General features: G+C 39.8%; 1 protein-coding gene across 2 annotated transcripts in view; it reads right to left on the bottom strand.

Moving 5' to 3' along the window:
• The window catches only part of LOC105535442 (formiminotransferase N-terminal subdomain-containing protein), a 100,705-nt gene extending 78,691 nt beyond the window's left edge, over positions 1 to 22,014 (bottom strand). Inside the window, exons 1-3 of one of the 2 annotated variants that reach the window (XR_001005427.1) lie at positions 21,577 to 22,014; positions 19,705 to 19,826; positions 16,933 to 17,028 (exon numbers count right to left, since the gene is read on the bottom strand). Coding sequence is in view for 1 of the 2 variants with exons in the window: in XM_011974551.1 (XP_011829941.1) it covers positions 16,933 to 17,028; positions 19,705 to 19,819 (211 nt within the window). In the remaining variant the exon portion in view is untranslated. The remainder of the gene's footprint in view (positions 1 to 16,932; positions 17,029 to 19,704; positions 19,827 to 21,576) is intronic. The other variant, XM_011974551.1, reaches the window with a different exon arrangement.
• Between the last annotated feature and the right edge of the window lie 652 nt (positions 22,015 to 22,666).

The following is a 22,666-nucleotide window of genomic DNA, read 5'->3' as shown; positions in this document are numbered from 1 at the left end:
TAGTGGTTCTGCCCTTTCCAATTTCTCTGGTCATATTCTAAAAGGGTTGATTTAAGGAAATACCAAAATGCTTTTTAACAATATATATTTTTTAACCTTCATGTTTGGCTGATCTTATTAGCTAAAAAATAATTTTTAGTCATTCCTATACATGAATATCTAGCACTTTCTTTTCAGGCTTAACTTTAGAGACTTCTGTGAGTTCGGTTATATTCCTCTTTGCAGGAGAATCGATGTAATTAGATGTTTCTCAGTGCAATGAGAAGTTTAAGCTTCATATTCGTAACACAAATGTCTTTTCTAAGCCTATAACAGACATAATTGTGGCTAAATGTAGTATTTTATTAAGAATATACAACCGTAAAAGTAGTACATTAATTCAGGACTTAAGAATCTGCTTAATTAAATGTATCTGTCTACAGTAGTATTTAATATCATTATTTTCCCTTCTGTTTTTCTTTCTTTCAGGAGCAATTTAGGACTACTGATATAAATGGACTTGAAACTGAATTGTTAAACAGAACTGCATTTCAGCAGCTCAAGGAATATAACTCATTCGTTTTCTTATATTTCTGATGCCAGCCAAAATGCAGAACTCAGAAAAAAGACCTCAAGAGTCTTCTGTTCCCTCTCCTCTAGGAAAAGTTAAATTCTCTTTTCTGTGACCTACTGCATAAATGCATGGTTCATTATTATTCTTAAACCTGGATTCAAATGATACTCAGAAAAGTATCAAACCTTTCGCTAAGCACAAACCAATCAAAAAGAACATTTTCCAACCCATATCACCTGAGACTCAAATCAAGTACAAAAAAAAAAAAACCCCACAAAATCTAAAAATTAAACTGGGTGCTAGACTTAAAAGCTTACAAGCATCCTCTAGTTTTAGTATAGCTGTTAATACAGCCAAGTTTTTTTTATTTAGCTGATTTTTTACTTACATATTTTTTAATGAGAAGAAGGTAAAATTCTCTACCAGAAGTCATAAAAATTTCAGATGATAAAACAGATAGCCCTAAAAGTTTTTGCCTAAACTCATGCACATAAACTAAAACTGGCCGATTAATCTCGCTACAGTATGTTTAAAAAGAGTGGCATTTGAAAATACAGTATAGCAGTGTGATGCTGCACTGCCTCTAATTAAGTGCAGACTAGGAAAAATTATTCTTAGTTTAGTCTATGAAAGGGGGGTGGTGGAAATTTCTCTCTTTGCAATTCAAAATTATTTTAAAGATAGAACATTTCTTTTCCAATGTCTTCATTAAACAGAGCTGTTAAGAATTGTCTCCCAACCATCCCCAAAGAGTACAAAGCTAACCAGTATTCGTCCCATATGCTCTGCTTTGAAGTGTGAAGCTGTGACCATCCCACTAGACTCTTACACCACCATCAAAGCCGTCTCATTACGCCCAGTGCTGAGAGTTAAAGCGCGGGGCCCTAACTGCTCCAACACAAACACTGCATTAACAAAGCGACCGCAGTATTCCTCCCCCACATGGCTAGAACCTGAAGAAATTTTTACCATATGTACACATGCACGAGATACAAAAATTTATTGTGCTAGAACATCATTGAGAAGCACATTAAACATGCTGACTAGAACTGGATGTTATTCTAAGGGACTGAAAAAAATAAAATGCAGCTGATCTTTATGATGAAAGAGCAGAAACATCAGGCTGAAAAATGAGATCAAGTGCAATTCCTAAATTGCATTTCGACTGACACGTTCTGTTGCCTGTTTTTTCTTGAGGTAGCGGAAAACAATTTAAGGGAAGAAACGAAACTCTACTGCACATCACTGGGTGCTACTGTTTACTCCACCATGTTTCACTTCAAAAGGACAAACTTAAAAACCACGATAGGCTGATAACAACATCTACGCTTCCAAATGAACAGGCCTTGCTAAGAAAAAGTAATTTCACTTGCATCTCTGAGTTGTCAGTTTATTATTGGCATGACGGTAAAAAATAAAATGCAAAGAAAAAAACTTACCTATTATGGAAATGAGGTCAGGATAAGCACTTAATTGATTTTCATGTTAAATTAATCTGAAAAAAAAATTTTTTAATGTTTTAACCTAACAATTCCACTCCTTTGTATTTGCTCTAGGAAAAGCCTTGCATTTGTGACAACAGAGACTATTCAAGAATGTTCATCATTGCATTATTTGATCTAGGAAAAACAAGAAACAATCTGAATGTCCACAAACAGGAGAACAGACAAAATGTGTTATATTCATACTATGATAATTATAAAGCAGGTAGAATGAAATAGAACTATATGTAATACCATGGATATATTTCTAAGCTATCTTGCTGAATGAAAAAATTAATAGTATGAGAGCATTTCTAATACAAACATATCCAAGCAATACTATATTGGTTTTATTGGTTTATACACGTATGTAAGTAAAGCATGTAGAAAATTCTGGATTTGGGTCATGCTATACTCTTACCATAATTTGGCAGGGGGGCATTCAGAGAACCAGGAATGAAAGTAGTGATCAGAGATGAATTTTAACCTTAACTGTATACTCAAAATTTTGAAACAGAGAATTAATTTTAAAAAATCAGCAAGGTCTAATAAATAAATGGTTGTGAGCATTCTTTGTTCTATTATTATCTTGATAGAAAAAACTACAAGTGAATTTCTTAATGTGTCTAGGTCTGCTTTCCAGCTATGGAATGAAAAAATTGGGCCTATCTACTCTCCTCCCTATAAACAGAAAAATAAGGTGCCCTCAAACTCTTAAAGTATCATACAATTTCATGGAGATACAGATATAAGTATTCATGAAAGTATATAGTATATCAGGAGTTTGGGGCATATTTTACATATATATTTCATAACCAATAATCCAAGAAGGTTATTATTTCCTTGTATATAACATATAGTTTCATAAAGATATGTATACAGAAGCTTATTATTCCTTTGTAGGGCATATGCTGATATATTTACCACTTTGTGCAGATGTGATATTACTCATTTAAAGAATTATACTTTCCTGAGTGGCCTAACATATTTAACTTTTACTGTACTCCGTAACTCATTTTATTGTGTCCTGTGGTGTTCTCTAATGGCTTCACACACAGCTTTCATGGTCTCAGTTTTGTTGGGGAAAGGTACTTTGTTATACTTCTCTAAAAGTCACAATAGTATTTACTATAGGACATGGAAACATAACAGGCACTCCAAGACTGTCTGGATGTTCACAAACACCTCTCCATTTATTTTCATAATATTTCTCTGAAATAGGTACTGAATATCATTTTGCAAATGAAGAACTGATAAAGGAGAAGCTGTTTGCTATAGAACTTAAATTTCAGAGCCGAAAGCACTTCAGACATCTCTTGCTCAAGTGATTTTCTAACATCTTGCTGTGCAATCCCTTTTCTTAGAAGGCACCTTATTTGGAATCTTGATACATAAAACAGAAAAGGGGGATCCACCTCTCTTTATGGTGAATAAAGCCTCTCCTGGGCTCCAACTGCTCAGTATCCCCTCCACAAGGCAATGGAGAAACACTAAAAATAATGACAGCCGGTAGGAGGCAGAGGACCTGGTACTTTACACAGTCATCAATTATCATAACCATCCTGATACAATGATATTATTCTCCCATTTTACAGATACAAAAACTCTTAGAGACTGAAAAAGAAGAGATTAAAAAATTTCTCAAGCCAGTTGGCAAACAAGTAGCAGATGTGGGATTGGAACTCAGATTGTTCAGCTCCCCAATTTTTTTTTTTTTTTAAAGACAGGGTCTTGCTCTGTTTCCCAGGCTGGAGTCCAGTGGCACCATTACAGCTCACTGCAGCCTTGCCTCCCAGGCTCAAGTGATCCTCCCACCTCAGCCTCCCAAGTAGCTGAGATTAGAAGTACACACCACCACGCCCGGCTAATTTTTTTTTTTTAATTTTTTGTAAAGATGAAGTCTCACAGTGTTGCCCAAGCTGGTCTGGAACTCCTGAACTCAAGTAATCCACCTGCTTCAACCTCCCAAAGTGCTGGGATTACAGGTGTGAGCCAGTGTGTCCAGTTTCAAATTCTTATCCTGCCCACTTCCCATCTTGCTTCCTTGTCTAACCACAGTGGAATGTGATGTTATTGGTTAGTTCATGCTGATCAGAGACTGACCGGCAGACCTACACATATACATCCTGAGTAGGGGGAATTGGTATTGGCCTTTCACTTCCATATACTGCTCCCTGCTTGTTAAGGACCTCTCGCTATCTTTCAGAGAGGCTACAGAGATGCTAAAGGTTCCCCAAAGAGTAGTTCAGATGGGTCATGGCAAAGCCTTGGGAATGGCCAGGAATCCTTCTGTTGGATAACATATCAGCAATGTATAAATAGCCTTCAGCATTAAGCCTACTCCCCACAGCAACAAAGAGTTAACTTGGCTCTTGCACCTATTTGGTGCTCCTCAAAAGGGCAAACAAATGCTTTGCACGAGTTACTTTGCTTTCCTTGTGTGTGTTCAGCTCTCAAGCCTCTTCTTGGCTGCTGGCCACAGACAACGCACAATAATCTCTCAGTGGTCTCAAAGCTGGTACTACCTCTCACCATTTGCCCCCCAAAGGAGTCAAGTCCTGCCCTCCCCCTTTTCATATCCCCACCTTTCAGACAACGACCTTTTCCACACACCCTTCTCCAACCTCTTTCAACTACGTTTTGGAGAAAAATGCTTCCCACCCATTACTGATGTTTTCTTCCTCATGGAGAGAGCTCTGCTCATCTTGCTGTCTGTTACAGGCTGAATTGTGTTCTCTGAAAGTACATATGTTGAAGTCCTGGCTCCCCGTACCTCAGAATATGACCTTATTCTGGAATGGGGTCATTGCAGATGTAATGAGTTAAGATGAGGTCATACTACAGTAGGTTGGGTCCCTAATCCCATATGATTGAGGTCCTCATAAAAAAGGGAAATTGGGACACAGACAATACACAGAAAGAATGCCATGTGACCATGAAGAAGGTCAAGTGCAAGCCAAGATGGGACAGGTTCTCCCTCACACCTCTCAGAAGGAACCAGCCCTGCTGCCACCCTGATTGCGGACTTCTAGCCTCCAGGATTGTGAGACAATAAATCTCTATGGTTTAAGCCACCCAGACAGTGGTACTTTGTTACTGCAGCCCTAGTAAACTAAAACACCAGCCTCCCTCCCTCCTAACTTTCATTCTCTGATGGGGAGTTTGGGAGAGAAACTGGATGTGCACAGACCCACCCTGCCTCCCTCTTCCTTCTTAGGAACTGGTTGTCAGCAGGAAACACACATTCCAGGCTACTCTTCCTCACCACAAAGCTGTCCAGCCTCAGGCCTTGGCTGCCCAGTACTGCCTGTGGCCGGCTGGGTTAGTCTAATTCTCTAGTGGGGCAGACCCAGCCGCCAATACTAGTTTTATCAGTAATAAAGTTACTGTAGCATTGCCATTTCTCACCTGCCTTTCTCTTCTGTGGGGCTGGTTCCAAATGTGGGAAAGGAAGACGTGTACTATTTGTCATGCTCTCCTCTTAACGCACCCCAATACTCTTATTTCCCTGGGGGGAGGGAGTGAAGTGACCTTCTTTCTCTACTCTTTCTAATTTCGTTGCTATGCTATAAACTTTCTGCAAAGCCTGCTTTCCCAAAGCCTCTGGTTTTGATTGTCAAAAATTCTGGCTGTGTGGTGGCTCAGGCCTATAATCCCAGAGCTTTAGGAAGCCAAGGCAGGAGGATCACTTGAGGCCAGGAGTTCCAGACCAGCCTGGGCAACACAGCAAGACCCTGTCTCTACAAAAAAAAATTTAAAGATTAGCTGGACATGGTGATCCATGCCTGTAGTCCTAGCTATTCAGGAGTCTGAAGCAGAGAATCGTTTGAGCCCAGGAGGTCAAGGCTGCAGTGAGCTAGGACTGCACCACTGCACTCCAGCCTGGGCAACAGGCAAGTTCCTGTCTCTAAAATAAATAAATAAATAAATAAATAGAACATGAACACTGTTACTTCTGCACTGTCACTATAACAATCCTATAATCCCCTCAAGGTACTCAGACAGTCCCACACAGGCTATGGGGAAAAGAAAAGCACAACAATTAACATCTCAAAATATTATCTTACTACATATTTTTAGGTAATTAAAATTGGAGAATGAATTATTCAACTTATGTAATTTTAATAGCCACATAATAACGATAATTAATTAATTATGCTATAATTATTATAATATCATAATACTACAGCCATACATTGTTGCCATTGTTATTGCAGGCTGTGAGTCTCCTGAGAAGGAAGGAGACTCTACCAATAGAGAACAGGTGGATGGGCTGCTGGGTGCATGACGGTGTGGAGAGACTTGCCCTTAATCTACAAGCCCATCAATGTCACTAACATTATTATATCATTTCTTCAGAGTTTTCTAGTCCTAGTGGCCTTGACACTGGAAGCCACTATAAAAACTAAGAAGGAAAGATAAAAGGAAAAGGGATTCAGGAAAAACATCTCCACAGTAATGGGGCCTGGGCTTAAAAATACCAGAGCCTAGTATTCGGTCACCAGTAATAAACCCCTACTAGATCCACAATCTCTAAAACACCATCAGCAATCATATAAAATGCCAGTCTCTGAGTGTTGTAGATATCTACTGAAAATCAGAAAACCTAAAACCCCTCCACTTTGAGGCCCCCCAGGGCTCCCTTTGTTAGTAAGGGGTGAATGTTTGATGTCTCCCACAATGACTCCTGGTTTAACACTGAGTGTTCTAAGAGATCTTTTACCTAGGTGAAGTGGTTGGCTGGGGAGGGGGCTCCTAATTTTTAACTGTTAAATCTCACCTGTGGCTTCTAGATTGGGAAACAATTACAAGAAGTATATAGTCAGGCAGCACGGATTTCATGTACCCCACCTATTTGTTCCAATTAGGAGATTCTTATAAGACATTTATTCTTGTTGATATTTCTTTTTCTGTCTGTTTGTTTTGTGTTTGAGACAGGGTCTCACTCTGCTGCCCAGGCTGGAGTACAAGTAGTACATCATGGCTTACTGCAACCTCAGCCTCCTGGGCTCAAGGGATCTCCCATCTCAGCTTCCCAAGTAACTAAGACTACAGCACGCACTACCACACCCAGCTAATGTTTTTTATTTTTTTTCTTTGTAGCGACAAGGTCTCCCTATGTTGCCCAGGCTGGTCTTGAACTCCTGGGCTCAAGCAATCCTCCTGCCTTGACCTCCCAAAGTGCTGGGATTATAGGCATGAGCCACCACTCCCAGCTACTTGTCAATATTTCAATAAACCCTATTGCTTTTATATCAAGAGTGAGACAGGGGCCAGCCGTGGTGGGCAGATCCCTTGAGCCCAGGAGTTTGAAACCAGCCTAGGCAACACAGGGAGACCCCATCCTACAAAAAATACAAAAATTAACCAGGCATAGTGGTACATGCCTGTAGTCCCAGCTATTTGGGAGGCTGAGGTGGCAGGATCACTTGAGTCTGGAAAGTCAAGGCTACAGTGAGCCCCAGTCATGCCACTGCACTCAGCCTGGGCAATAAAGCAAACCCTGTCTCTAAAAAAAAAAAAAAAAAAAAAAAAAATGGAGGAGTGATACAGGGAAGGAGTAAAAGTCAATACCAGGGTATGTTATCAAGCCGTGAGCAACTGGGACTCAATCCTGCTGAGATGGGCCTCAGAATTGTCCATCTCAGGGACAAAAGAGGCAAGCATTTATCCACCAGCTCTGGTCCCCGACAAGTCAAGTGTTGCCCGATGGGGTTAACTTGCTTGATCACTCACACTGCAGGTTGTAGCAAAGCCACAGTAAGAGAAAAGAGTGCAGCTTTTTCAAGTATGGCTGGGTTCATCCACAAATGCTGGTCATGGAAGATTAAGTTTGTTTATCCCAGTTCTCCCATTTGGCCTTTCCTTCTTCATTAGTACCTATTTTACAGTGGTTGGTAGACTCCTCTTGCATTTATTCAGCCTGAGGCAATATGCATTTATGAGCAACCTGGTAACTTTCCTTCATAGTTAAAAGGTACTAAAGTCACTGGAAATCAATCTTAATATTTTAAGTACTTTCCCAATGCACAATCCCTTGTTTTCTCAGATTTTTCTGTTGTGGCAGTATTCTTGTAATTCTCCAACTAAATGCTATGCCCTAAATACGTTTACACACATTTGTAAAATCGACTATTGTTTTTATGTTATGGCAATGAGGGTAGTGTTGATGGTGGTAAGAACTTTATCAGAACCCAGCATCTAAACTGACTGATCTCAACCAAATCCAACACTGTTTTATGAGACAATCTCCATAGCAACTGGAGAATCAGAGTAGAAATTCTTAAAGTGAAAAGTTGTTCCTGATTTGCCAGATCAGCCCATGTTTTGACAATCTGTAATAAGGTAATCAAAGGGTCTCAAGACTACCATGCGAGTGTTGACGCTGTGTGAATGTGACATGGCACACATCCTCCAAGTCATAAGAATAATTGAAAAAAAAATCTACAAGGCTGATCATTCTGATCAAAGTCCTTAATGTTTTATATATTTTTTTAAAATCAAAAAAATAAGAATCAGTCATGCCAGAGCTATTTCTTTATTCATATAACTTACATAGCTAGCATTTATCTTTCCAGTTCTCTAAATAATGACCTTAGTTGATATGGCATTGTACAAATATTCATTTGATCAATGACATGAAACAAAAAGCAAGTTTCCATATCATTTATAAAATCCATTAACTATGGTCTAGACTCTTAAAGCTGAATATTATGAGCCTACATGTTAGCTAAGCCTATTTTCACTGTCAAGGCATTGGGAGAATTTGCCTAAGAACCTTCGGCGCTGACCCTTCCCCTCTATCATCACTCAATCCTTCTCATGAAAGTTTGTGTGTAAACAGAAACTTTCACATGTTACAGAGACACTGGGTCCAGCATGTGAAAACACGGAGTGAGGAAGACGTAGAACACATACAAGAAGCATCAAGGCCCACAGTATCCTGCAGAGAAATTGTCTATAGAAACTTGATAGAAGTCCAGAAAATCAGACTAAATATCTTCAATACTGAGTAGAAGTCAGACAAAAGAAGAATGCTCCTGAAAATTTACCAATGATTCCTAGTGAGGTGAATGCATTGTTCCTGAAAGATCCAAGATGATTTAAAATCGCCAAGAGAAGTAGGGACTTCCAGGAAAACATGAAAATGTGGATGCATATGTTTACTTTCATTTCTTCCAGAAACCCCAAGGAAAAAAATGGTAAAGAAATTTTTTTCCCAAGCATCAACTCAAACAAACAGAAATAAAGAGGAGGCAATCGCAGTGGAAGCTGCAGAGAAAACGTGTGAGGGGGTGGTGATTCGGCAGACCCAAGGCAGCAAGTGGAGCAGCAGAGAAGCGCCTGATGCATCCCACAGACACCTGATAGTGGGCAGAACTGGCAACCCCACTCTGGGAGGGAAGGCAAAGGGGAAGCTCAAAACCGGAAGATGGGTGGGAAGTCAGCTTCAGCAGCAGTCAAAGCCCATCCCTGATCCACACAGGCACCTGCCCTGCCACACCCTGGCAGAATATGCAAGAGGTAAAACACAAGGTGTCTGGGCTGGGGAATATGGACACAGCTGAGGGCTGGGATGAGTAACAAAAAGAGAGGAATTAAAAGAACGTTTATATTGACAATCTAAACGTTGAGATTTTTTCAGCCCTTTTGTGCAACTCAGCTTCTAAAACACTGGCAGTGGTGTCTCCACTCCAGGCTGGACACTGGAAGATCCTTCTCTGGGGAACATGAACAGCTCAAGAGGAAAGACAAAAAAAGTACTGAAGTATGAGTTCCCCAAAGAAACGACCCAGCCACGTCAGCCTACAGCTGACAAACCCCATGTGCATACTCGGAATGTCCATTCAGCCTTCTAGCATCCACTCAGAATAAACTGCCAACCAGGCATCATCAAACATCTTAGGAAAGCCTTTAAAAAACAAAACAAAACAAAATTTAAAAAAAAAAAAAAAACAAGAAAAAGCAATGGGGTGAAGGGGGTAAGGTGGGGGGAGACTATGCAGGAAGAAGAAACCACAATGATCCATTAATGATACATTCATGAAAAAAACCAGGATGTTCTCTTGAAAAGTAAAATAAAAGGAACATTTACAGAGTAAACGAAAGCACTTGGAAATTAACATGGAAGCCATAAAAAACTTATGGAAGGCTAGGATAGAAAGTAGAGGAAATTTGCCAGAAAGTGATATAAAAATAGAGTGATAGAAAATAAGAAAGAAAGTAAATGTAGAGGACCAGTAAAAGAGTTCTAATCTCCAAATAATGAGGCTTTTAGAAAGAACTGAGAAAATGGAAGAAATCATCAATGGAATAATTTAAAAGAATTGTCCAGCACTGACGGACAATAGTTTCAAAGAATAAAAGGACTCACCAAGTATCCAGCATAATGGATGGAAACAAACCCATACAAAAGCACTTGAGAGAAATTTCAGAACACTGGGAACCAAGCAAAGACCTCACAAGCCTCCAGAGAGAAATGAAAGGTCACATACAAAAAATAAGGAGTCATAACGGTTTCAGAAGTCTCAATAGCAATGTGGAAACAAGAAGTCAATGACACAACATCTTTAAATTAAAGTTTTTTCTAACCTGGAATTCTATAGCAAGACAAACTAATAATTCAGTGTGAAGGAGAATAATGGCACTTTCTGACATGCAAAGGGTCAACAATGTACTTCATTTTTTTTTTCCAGAAAGCTACTAAAGGATGTGTTCCACCAAAATGACACCTTAAACTAAGAAAGTAAAAAAAGAGAAAGAGAAGATATGGGATTCAGGTTGAGGACCAGGGCGTTCAACATGGAGAAAGATGAAAGTCATGATGATGGTTGAGGGAGATCCTATGAAGACAGTTTTCCTCAGCACACTGAGGGCAGCTAGTCCTAACTGGAACAGGTTGGAGAATTCTAGAAGATACTTCTTTAAGAAGATGGAATTGATAGAACCCTCAATGAATGCATGAAGTGTTCTATCTGGATGCATAGAGAGATGTAACAACTGACAGTGAATTTGGAGCCAAACCAGTGGTAAGTATATAAAACACTAAGCAAATAAATTATCAAAAAGATAATGACCAACTCCAGCAAAAATACAAAGTTATGCAGAAAAGGTCAAATAATAATAATGTTCTAAATGATTCATTGTGAACAATGTTTACATAGTTATACATATGTTTACATAGTTATAATAATGTAACCACTAACTATTGGCTCAAATTTTGATATAAATATATTGAGAGGTTGGAAGATTGGGATGTATGAGTGGTGTGTGTGTGTGTGTGTGTGTGTGTGTGTGTGTGTGTTAGAGATGAGAGGTGGGGTAAGGGGAAGCTAAATTTTCATCTTCCCCAGTGAGAAGTCAATAGATAATGCCTAAAACTGAAAGACCAAGACATACCAGTGTAAGTGTGATATTTCAATATCTAGAGTTAAAACAAGGTAAAAAAGTGGAAAGTACTTGGCTGGCTCTGAGGAAAAGGAAATTGAAGGGTGTGTATGGTGGGAGGTAAAAGGGGTTAGATAGGTACTTAGAATTTTTTGAATAAACCCTGTGCAGTATGTGATTTTTAGCTACATGCCTGTATCATTTTGATAAAAACAAAAAGAAAGAGAGAGAAGGAAGGAAGAAAAAAGAAAGAGAGAGAAGGAGGAAAGGAAAAAATTTTAGAGACCTGGCTAGGGGCAGTGGCTCATGCCTATAATTCCAACACTTTGAGAGGCTGAGGTGGGAGGATCGCTTGAGCCCAGGAATTCAAGACCCACCTGGGCAACATGACAAGACCCTGTCTCTATGAAAAACACAAAAATGAGCCAGGTGTGGTGGCATGCACCTGTGATCACAGCTACTCAGGAGGCTGAGGTGGGAGGATTGCTTGAACCAGAGAGGCAGAAGTTGCAGTGAGCCGAGATCATGCCACTACACTCCAGCCTGGCCAACACAGCAAGATCCTGTCTTAAAAAAAAAATTTAGAGACCTAATAGTGATAAAAATGAGACAGAGCCTAATAGATCAATTGTGAGTTTTTATAGAAAATGAAAACCAGCCAGGCACAGTGGCTCACACTTGAAATCCCAGCTACTGGGGAGGCTGAGACAGGAGAATCGCTTAAACACAGGAGGCGGGGGTTGCAGTGAGCCAAGATCATGTACTGCACTCCAGCCTGGGTGATACAGTGAGACTCCATCTCAGTAAATAAATAAATACATACATACATACCAATGTCCAAAATATTGGGAAGAAAACCTATAAGCTTTAAATAAATATAGACTAGATCTACATCTCACCTGAGTTCTAAACTGTATAATCAACCATCCTCTCAAAATATTTGTATCAATTTGGGTGAATAGTTAGTGGTTACATTATTATACCTATGTAAACATTGCTCACAATGAATCATTTAGAACATTACTATTATTTTACCTCTGCCAACCTTTTACATGCTGTCAAATGACAGCATGTAAAAAATGTATTCATGGTCTTTTCCCCAAACCTCCTTTCTTCTGTCATTTTAAGTTATAACACTATCACACCACTGCTCTGTCCCTCACCAGCAAGATCCCATGGAATCTGTCCATTCTCTATTCTCTTAGGCCAATATCATCCTTCTAAACTGGTCAGCCTGCTTCCTGTCCATTCTCTATCATGCAGGCAGAGTGCTCTTTCTAAGAACTGAAAGCCAATCATACAATTTTCTTGCTTAAAACACTTCAGTGGTTACCACTGCCTTTAGCACAAGATTTGAACCCTTCAACCAGATATCTAAAACTTCATAATCTAGCCAAGTGCAGTGGCTCATGCCTGTAATCCCAGCAATTTGGGAGGCTGAGGCCGGCAGCTTGCTTGAGGTCAGGAGTTTGAGACCAGCCTGGCCAACAAGGAAAAACCCCATTTCTACTAAAAATACAAAAAAAAAAAAAAATTAGCTGGGTATGGCAGTGCACACCTGTAGTCCCAGCTACTCAGGAGGCTGAGGCACGAGAATCACTTGAGTCTGGGAGGCGGAGCTTGCAGTGAGCCGAGGTTGCACCACTGCACTCCAGCCTGGGTGACAGAGTGAGACTCCATCTCAAAAAATTTAAAAAATTAAAACTTCATAATTTGGCCTCTGATTACCTCTTGAGCCTCATTTCATAACATTCCCAGGAATGTCTTTCCCATCCCACCCCACCTCTACATTCCATGCAGCCAAACTGAAGTCCTTTGCAGGTGCTCGAGTTCAGGTTGCCCTCACCTCTGGGCCTCTGCATCACTGTTCCCTGTATTCTAAAAGTCCTCAAACTAAAATGATATGCAAAAGTATACGTGAGTGTATGTCTCTATGTATATACACACAATGCACATGCAGAAAAACTTGCAAAAATTGTTGACAGTTATTTATAAATCCTCTGAATACCAACTTTGGACCCACCTTAAGAACCTCTTCCTGAAGCTAAAAGCAAACTTACAGCTAATATTAAAAAGTTGTGAAATATGTTATTCAGCATTTTTGCATACAAAGTATACATAAATTGCACATATCAGTATCAACTCTTTTATGTCACTGGGATGCTATTTATTGCCCTTTGTCCAGAGAAAGTTAGCTGATTATTATGTTACAGCTGGTTTCTCTGGGAAAGCCTTATTCTAGGGAAAAACATCCTTTCACTGTTCTGAGAACAGCAGGATCCTAGAATGTGAATACTTCTGCCTCATAAGAATGCCTGAGCATGCTGTTACAAAAAAAAAAAAAAAACTTAAAAAAATTTGGATGATATTAGATGAACAGCTGTGTAGAAAAGGGAATGTAAAAATAAAAACTGCATGTTGGAGCATCAAAATAGTAACCATGTACAGTATAGGACTGTTTTTAATCAGATGAAGATTGAAGCTATTACATTTCAAATCAAATGTTATAAATTAGTTCAAGAATGCAGCTGAGCTCTCATTTAATTAGAAATGTCCATGTTTAAATCATGAGGTACAGTAGCTGCCAATGAAGCAAAGGGCAAGGGAAGGGAGAAATCCTGTGTCCAGACTCACTGATTCTTAACTGTCTCCTACGCAGGACGAACATCTGGGGTGGACCAGTCCCGATGTAATGAAGAACTTCATGTACTAGCTAATTTGAGATTTAATGTAATTGTCCATAATTGTTTTGAAGACAATTAAAATCATTATTCTGGTCTGGACAATTCTGAACTCTTCATTTTTGTGTGGAACACATTTTCCCCTCCATGCTGAATTTTAACTCTTTCTTGGATAAAACGTAAGGCAAGTCTGAGGCCAAGATTTCCCTCGGAAATAACCCTTCAACTGTCAGGTCACATGAAAATGCAGCATAAGTAGTGAGGCACTCCTTTGGAAGCAAGTCTCATTTCCTATTTCTGGTGCTTCATGTAGCTCAACTAAAGTCCAAATCTACATCCCAAATGTTAGACAATTCACCATTAATTAAAAATGAGACAACATCATAGAGGGATTTCTGAGGTCATACAGAAAAGAATGCAATTATCCTAAGGCGGATTTTTCCCCGAAGATTATGAGCCTCTGCATCTTGTAATTAACCGTGGTACAGTTAGACAGTCCAGGCAAAAGTTCTTTCTTTTCTCCCAATTTGCCTAATTCAAAAACACCTCAAGTGGCATAGCTCAAATTTTCCAAATTAACCTTACCCCTGGGGCTGAAATCATTCAAGTGACAGTTCAGCTCTAAAGAAAATCTTAGTGAGAGTTGTGCACAGGGAAAAAAGGAAAAAAAAAAAAAAGTCGGAGGAAAAAGGGGTAAGAGTTAACATTTAAGTAGATTTTCAACCTCATCATTACCCCTGCTCAAGAAAATAGGACACAGATAGGCAAAACACACCATCGTTCTGCCCTGAAGAGCCTGAAGGACTTATTAGAAACCACTATTGCTTCCTTATGATCCATTGTGAATTTGTAAGGGATAAAATTATTGATTTTTTTTTTTTTTTTTTTTTTCTGCCATACCCCGCAACATTTAGTGTCCCATAATGTCATGGCATAGGAAGTGGAAGGGTATGTCACAAACACACAGTGTATTGTGGATACGGTTCTTCAAGATCAACTTTTCCCAGGGAGCTGAGGAGTGATGCGATTCTCACAAGCTATTTCAGTTTGCAAAAATGGTTTCCAATAAGAGGAGAACACAGAACCCCAAACTTTCTCTTACTTCTGGCCACCACTCCACACTCTTCCACTGTGACTCCAGAGAGACGGTCAATCGGAACCAGGTCCACTGCTCTCAGGCAAGGGTGGATTCCCTCTTGGACTTCCATATCAATAGCCTGGAAGGCCTCTAGGCAGGCAGCCAGAACAGAACTGCCCAAAAATGCAAAATTGTGGAAAACAATCATTAAGCTTTCAACTGCGTCTACAGAAAAAGCTATGATTTTGTTGCTCCACTAGTTGCTTTTCTTTTGTCATCTGTATAGAAGACTTCTTTTTTGTCCAAAATAACGAAAAACACACAATCCAACCTCTCCCCTCATCCCACCTCCCAACAGTCATAAAACTTCATATTTCTTCCACCTTTTCCTCCCCAAAGTGGGAGAATTATACAAGATTTATTGGTCTTATACTATTTGATTATTTTTTTATAATTGGTTACTTTAAATTTTTTCAACTTTCTCCAATTACTCTAATCAAATTCCTTATTTGCAGAATGCTTTATGAGTAATTCTATTAAAATAGATACACAAACATAATTTTTTTATTTTTTATTTTTTAGAGACTGAGTCTTGCTACGTTGCCCAGGTTGGTCTCAAATTCCTGGCATCAGGCAATCCTCTCACCTTGGCCTCCCAAAGTGCAGAAACCATAGGCATGAGCCACTGTGCTGAACCACATAAATTCTTTTTCACGTAAATTTTTTAAAGCATACTTATTTTAGTTTTGCTCTTATCCACTGATTATATTTTCATTGAATTATTATAGCTAAATGCATATTATAGACACCTAAGAGTTTTATGATGTTACTCTGAGTTTTTATTAGTAATACAGTATGACCATTTTAGCAATAGAGGAAAAAGCGGATTTTTATCCTGTATTAAGATTAACATTCAACATAATCTGTCCAGGCCGGGCTCGGTGGCTCACTCCTACAATTCCAGCACTTTGGGAGGCTGAGGCAGGCAAATCACTTGAGGTCAGGAGTTTGAGACCAGCCTGGCCAACATGGCAAATCCCCATCTCTATTGAAAACAATACAAAAAGTTAGCCAGGCATGGTGGTGTGCGCCTGTAATTCCAGCTACACAGGAGGCTGAAGCACAAGAATTGCTTGAACCCGGGAGGCAGAGGTTGCAGTGAGTCGAAATCGGGCCACTGCACTCCACTCTGGGTGATGGAGTGAGACTCTCGTTTTGAAAAAAAAAAAAAAAAAAAAAAGATAATCTGTCCTATGCTTGCTGAAGTTATCAGTAAGCTCTCTACTAAACCTTACAATGTCCCTGTGAGACATGTCAACTCATGGCCCAACTCCAGATCTCAAGCTCCCAACCCAGAATGCACTGCTTAGCATGTTTCATTCCATGCCAGCTTAGCAGTGAAATGAAAGCTGACTTCAACACTATTACTTCACGGGCTAAAACCTGAAGATGTCTTTTCTTAACCACAAAGGATATGTGATCATCTTCAGCAAAAAGAAAAAGAAAAAAAAAAAAGTCATGAAATCTTGGACTCCAAAGTTCACTGTAACAAAGAGGAAATGGAGGATGTTTGAGATTTACATGTTCAGAAAAATGACTAAATGTAGTTTTGTGGTAGACTCTTTACTTAACAGAGGGGAGTATTCAGATTTACACAGGAAATCAATGATTAGAGAATGTTCAGGTCTACCCGAAGGCCTACCCTTCACCAAAATAAAGACAAATATGTGAAGAAAGAAACTGAAATCTTACCCAACTTATCAACAGAAGCTGCTATTGTAATGACTGATCTATTATAGTCTTGATCAGAAAATATATTGAGCACTGACACTTGAGGATGTTTCTTTCCTGTAAAGAAAACAAGACAGGAGTGCAAGAATTTTTTTTTCTGTGATAAAACCTTAATAGTTTATTTCTTCTGGTGTAATTCAATTTAGCTTAGTTGAAAAATTCTGGGATGTGACTTTTGGAAGTGACGTTGAATAAACATGAAATTCATGAGAGGCAATGTCCACTTTTCTTACAGCATCTTATTGTATAACCAGATGGCTCAGCCCAGACACAAGCTTTTGATGTCTATAATAGACCCTCTTTTGGACTTGCTACTGAATTTGCCAAAATTCCCTTAACTCAGTCTAAGATGGTAGCCCCTTTCTCTAATAGCCAAATCATATCGCTGTAAATCCTGTTCTTCATCAATCTCATCACCTAGGCCTTGTCAATATTTCCTTCCCAAATCCAGAAACTAAACTGTTTGGGTCAAGATCTAACATCTGGTAAAACTAGAATAGACCAATTAGTGCCCAGAGCAGAGGTTTTTGAGACGCATGCACCTGTCCATTAGAAACTGTTCTGAGTCCACCATCTCCTTTTCGGAGGCCACCAACAGCCTTCAGATGTTAACAACTTCCAGCTTTTGGTGGTTTGTGACTCTCTTGAATATGTGTAACCTGGAGGAGAAAGCTGCCAATCCCTTGTGTGGCAGCCATACATAGCCCTAGAGTTATTTTTGAAGTTTACAAGCATGGTCCAGGCTCCTTAAAAGTACCCCTTATGCCTACAAAAACAAATTCAAAGTGAAGGACAAAAGTTTTCAGGCGGTAATTAAACCTTTGGTTATGCTATTATACCTTGTCTCCCTGTCCCCTGGCAGCTTAACAATTAATCTTTTCAGAGGAAAGGAAAAACAAGTTACACCCAGGAACTACAGAGCTTACAACAGCCCTACACTATTAATTTTAATAATGTGAGAAGATAAACATATGTATGTCACTCACTCATGGCCAAATGAGCATCTATAGAGTCCTGCCCTGGTGTAGGTCTAAAATTTATAACTCAGATTCCTTTACCTAAGACCTTTCTAGGCCATTTAAATGTGCTCACATTGCTTAATTAGAAAAAAAATACAGTTTATATAGTTTTATTCCACTCACTTAAAAAAATGCCTTTAAAATATTTGTTAAAAAAAAAAGGTTCATTTTCTTAACTAGTGCTACCTTCCTTGCATTTTGAAAACTATAAAAGATGAAGAACAAGATCATGCAACCTCCTATTTTATGTAGTTTTTCAACATACTCTAACTCCTGGAAAAAAAGAGATATGATTCAATTTTTTTTCATCCTAAATCTTCTCCTGAAAAGCTTTTATTCTCAGTTTCATATGATTCAATTGAATCAAATGCTGAAAGAATAAAATACTACTCTCTCCTGCAATTTCTTAAGCATGCATATAGAAAAAAAAATTACTGCTGGCAAGAGGAGCTGTCAGTGTGAATCTCAGCAGAAGTAAATTGTTTGGTATTTGTAATGGAGTATAATAGCTATAATTCCATTTGAGCTGCTGCCACTAATAAGCTGATAAAAACTGTGAGTTGAGACCCAGGCATCCATCAGTGTGTGTCTTCCACAAATGTCTCTGCACATTTACTTAATCACAGAGACAGGCAACCCAATCCCATTAGGTGTACTGTGTCTGACAATGAAGAGCCCGAGCTGGCTCTTTCCACAAAAAGCATGCAAAATCACAGCTGCATACCAACTCCAAAGGAGTTTTCCTATCAGCAATTATCAGGAATTTTCATAGACATTTCTGGCTTCTGCAAAGTTGCGAGACAGTAACTTAAATATGCTCACAGTTAAGATGGGTTGGGGGAAAACACTTCTTTCATATGAAAAACAGTAACCACATTAAAAATGACAATCGGAAATTAAAATTTACTGTCTGAAACGCTTTAGGGCTGGTTTCACTTGTTGCCAAAAAGTTATCGATTTAATAACAAGCATTCTATTTAAACGACTATATATACTGTTGTGTGTGTTAGTGTGAGTGAAAGTAAAGACAAATAATATCTAACCATGTGTCATTACAGGAACATTTTAAGAAGGGTGAAAAAAAGAGCAGTATCCTTCATAGTAATACTGGCCAAGGGAATAAGGAGGCATGAGTTCCACTCTTCTGTCACCAAATTGCTGAGTGATCTTACGCATATCATTTAAATGCACTTGCCTAACAGTCTCTATACAGAGAAAAGAGGGTAGAAATAATAATACTGTAATGATTGCATGGGCTTTGCTGGCAGGAGTGCTTTGAAAAGTAGTTGGTATTTGGCAAGTTTATTTTTCATTTAACCTGCTCGATAAAAAGCATAAGGTACGATTATGCTCATTCTATTAATGATCAAATAAACGACCCATGAGGGAAACATTATACTTTTAGGTAAATACATCCTCCCCAGGAGCCTGTCAATATCCTGAACAACACGCATCTCAGAGACTCACACGCAAATGTTAAGAGCTGCGCTGCTGAGCGTATGCAGACATTTAGAAAAGAGCATATGTGCACATCTGAGTAACTGAGCTATCTCAGTATCCTAGAGTTGTGCAGAGCTGCAACAGCTCAAGAACAAGGAGGAAAATTCAGGAAGAAAGGAAGAAAAGTGTTCTGTAGATACAGTGTGCACAGTACAAAAATTACTATATTATCAAAACACTACAATATTCAGCTTCAATTGTCTGCTTTTCCTACCATTTTTGTCAAGAAGAGCTGCTTTTGCTATGTTCTCAACAATGTATTTTCTTCTGGCTTCTGAAATGTTTAGTAAACAGGCAGCCAAACGGAGTCCCACTCTGGAAGAAGACATGATTTTTCTGGAATAGGAGAAAAATTCTTATGTGTCTCTAGAGTTCATTCATATTTTCATGTTTTAACTATAAAAAAATCAGAACTTTTTGGAAATGAAGCAGTCATAATATGAGCACTTTACTATTTCATTCCTAGAAAAATTCTAAAGCATAAAATCCCCAGATTGACTAAAATAAGAAACAATGTGTACACGGTCACATACATATGAACCTTGTAACGACACTGGAAAATACCTGGCAGGGTCCTCAGTATGAATTCCATCATGTATGTGAAAGTTTTTCATTAAAGTGTGTTATCCCATTTTAAGCATAGTTTTCCTTAGCCTTATCCCTGTTTTCAAGGTCTGTACTATTTTACAAATAGGTATGATTTTTTGTTGTTGTTAAACTAGACTTACTGGGGAAATGCAGAAAAAGGAAACGAGGAAGATTATTTAATATGTGGATTCTTATAAAAGAAATTCTTGTGGCAAGAATGAAAAAGTATCTACAGGCCACGCCATGGACATTATTTGTATAATAAACAAGGAAGCCATTTGGATGGTTTACATGACAATTGTCTAAGTTCCTCCTTGTTCCACCAAAGTTTCTAAATCAGTTTAAAGTCTTTTTACAAAATTCTGTAACTTGAAAGATGACACGTATTCTGATATATATTACTCAATAATATCAAAAATGTGATTTTTGTTGAAAATAGATTAATTACACAGGTTTTGGAGGTTGCTTTCTTTTTAGTACTCTAGAATAGCATTTTTGACTCATTTTTCCATACCTCAAATGATATTCACGATCTAAAGGAATTAAAATATCTTAAAATAATAAGAAAACAATTTCCCTCTTCAAGTTCAGCACCTCATAACGTTGGTCTCTTTTAAATATCATAACTAAAAATGGATGAGGCCCTCATGAATTCATTCAACAAATGTTTGATGAGGGTCGTTTTCTGACAGGTAATGTTCCCTGCGTGAGGGATATCAACCACAGTGGTCTAACTCTGAGATACGCTTTAAACTTTAGAGTTTAAGCTAAAAGTGCTCTGGTGCAAGTAATGGCGCTCTCCCTGAATAAATCCGCTGGCTTGTTCGCCAGGATCATTCGTTGGCCTAATCATCTTAACCTAGAGAGAGCTCAGGCTTCGTAGCTAGCTCAGGTTTGCAGGCAGGTTTTCATATCATGTCCATCGTCTCATCACTGAAAATTCATAAAAAGTCTGTCATTAGGTTTTTCTAGATATTAATAACATTGTTGTAATAAATCAGCCCAGACCTCTCGTTTCTATGTAAACAAAAAATTGCTTTACACAAGGGGTGTGGGCGTCTTCTGGTTTTCATTTGTTTTCAGTGTGTTTATGCAGCTTAATTGTCTCATCAGGCACTTTCCCAACATAATTATGCTTTTTAACAAATGGTGTTTATGGCAACCCCTAACAGTGCAAAAGAAAGGATTAGTTTCATCCTCTCATTCCACATTTTGATTCCCTGTGGACAGCTAAATCACACAAAGATGGTGTTAGAAAAATTCACCTTCACAGCGAAGCTGAAATGAGCGGCAGTACCAGGCTCAGAAAGTGACCCAAACGCAAGCCCCCCAAAACACTCTGTGTTTGGGACAGGGAGATCCTAGTCTTCCTAGCCCATCCCTTCAATTACCATTGGATGACCTCTGGTGATAGATCAAACACGCGACCGTCCTCCGCCTCCGCGCCTCCCCAACCCCAGAGAACCTAGCCCAGCAAGTGCAAAGTGCAGCAGTTCACCTGCCCCCTGCGCACGCACCCCACCGGCACTTGGAGGCCGCAAGGAGGCTCGCCAGGCTGCTGCAACGCGTGCTGCGGCCAGAACCCCGCTGCTAGGAATCCCTGGGCGGTTCCGCCTGGGTTCCTGGGTGGAGTGTCCCAGGACCACGTGCGCTGAAAGGGAATCCGAAGTGACTCCCGGACTCCACACAGGTCTCGCGGGACGCAGCAGCGGCGAGGGCGCGGGGTTGTGGCGCCCGGGAGTGAGGGGCGGCCGGCGGCTGCGCTGCCCCGGCCGAGCTCTCGAACTAGCGGCCGCGCCTCCCGCTCCGCAGTTTTTGGAAGGGGAGCGGACCTGCGCGCACCGAAGGGCAGTGGGGCAACGCGGCTGCCTAGCCCGAGTCGCCGCCGCGCGTGGCCCGCGCGCAGCCTCCGCCGCCGACTCCGCCTCCCGGGCGCCCGGAGCGCGCCCCACCCCAGCCGCACACCGCCCGGGCTGGCTCTGCCTCTCCCTCCCTGACCCGGCACCACGTGCCTGGCGTCCCTGAACGCTTCAGTTTCTTCTCAGTGTTGCCTCTTCGTCTGCTCTTCTGTATCGCCAAACCCTCCGCAATTCTCTAGTCAGTTAATGACTTTAAAGGGGCATTGGAATCTAATGATCAGGTCTTTGCCTATTGATCATGCACCAGCAGGGGGCTCTTCTCTGGTTTCCTTGCAAGGGACACATGCAGTCACACACACCCTTCTAGCAAATCCCCTCCTGAAGGATTAGTGGCCCCCCGTCGACTGTGAACTGGACCTACCCCGGGACAAAAGCAGTCCTTGTGCATACCCATTTAGTCAAACTTACAACGAATATGAAACAGGCTTCCGCATTTCCTTTTTTTCTAGGCCACTCAACCTTGAAAACACATTTCGCTTCCAAAAAATCAGGACCTGCTTTTTTTTTTTCGTGTAGCAAGGATTAAATGTCACCATTTTGATCCAATTTTGTTCCTGTAGTGAAATAATCACTAAATAACTACTTTGACGGAATAAATTAATTTTTAAATCTATTTTTTATTTTCTAATTATAATTTTTAAACACAGATTTGAGGAAATTAACATTTAT

This window comes from Mandrillus leucophaeus, unplaced genomic scaffold (assembly GCF_000951045.1).
Source record: "Mandrillus leucophaeus isolate KB7577 unplaced genomic scaffold, Mleu.le_1.0 Scaffold146, whole genome shotgun sequence".
Taxonomy (NCBI): domain Eukaryota; kingdom Metazoa; phylum Chordata; class Mammalia; order Primates; family Cercopithecidae; genus Mandrillus; species Mandrillus leucophaeus.
Note: the sequence above shows the minus strand (reverse complement) of the source record. Positions and strands in the feature narration are given on the sequence as shown.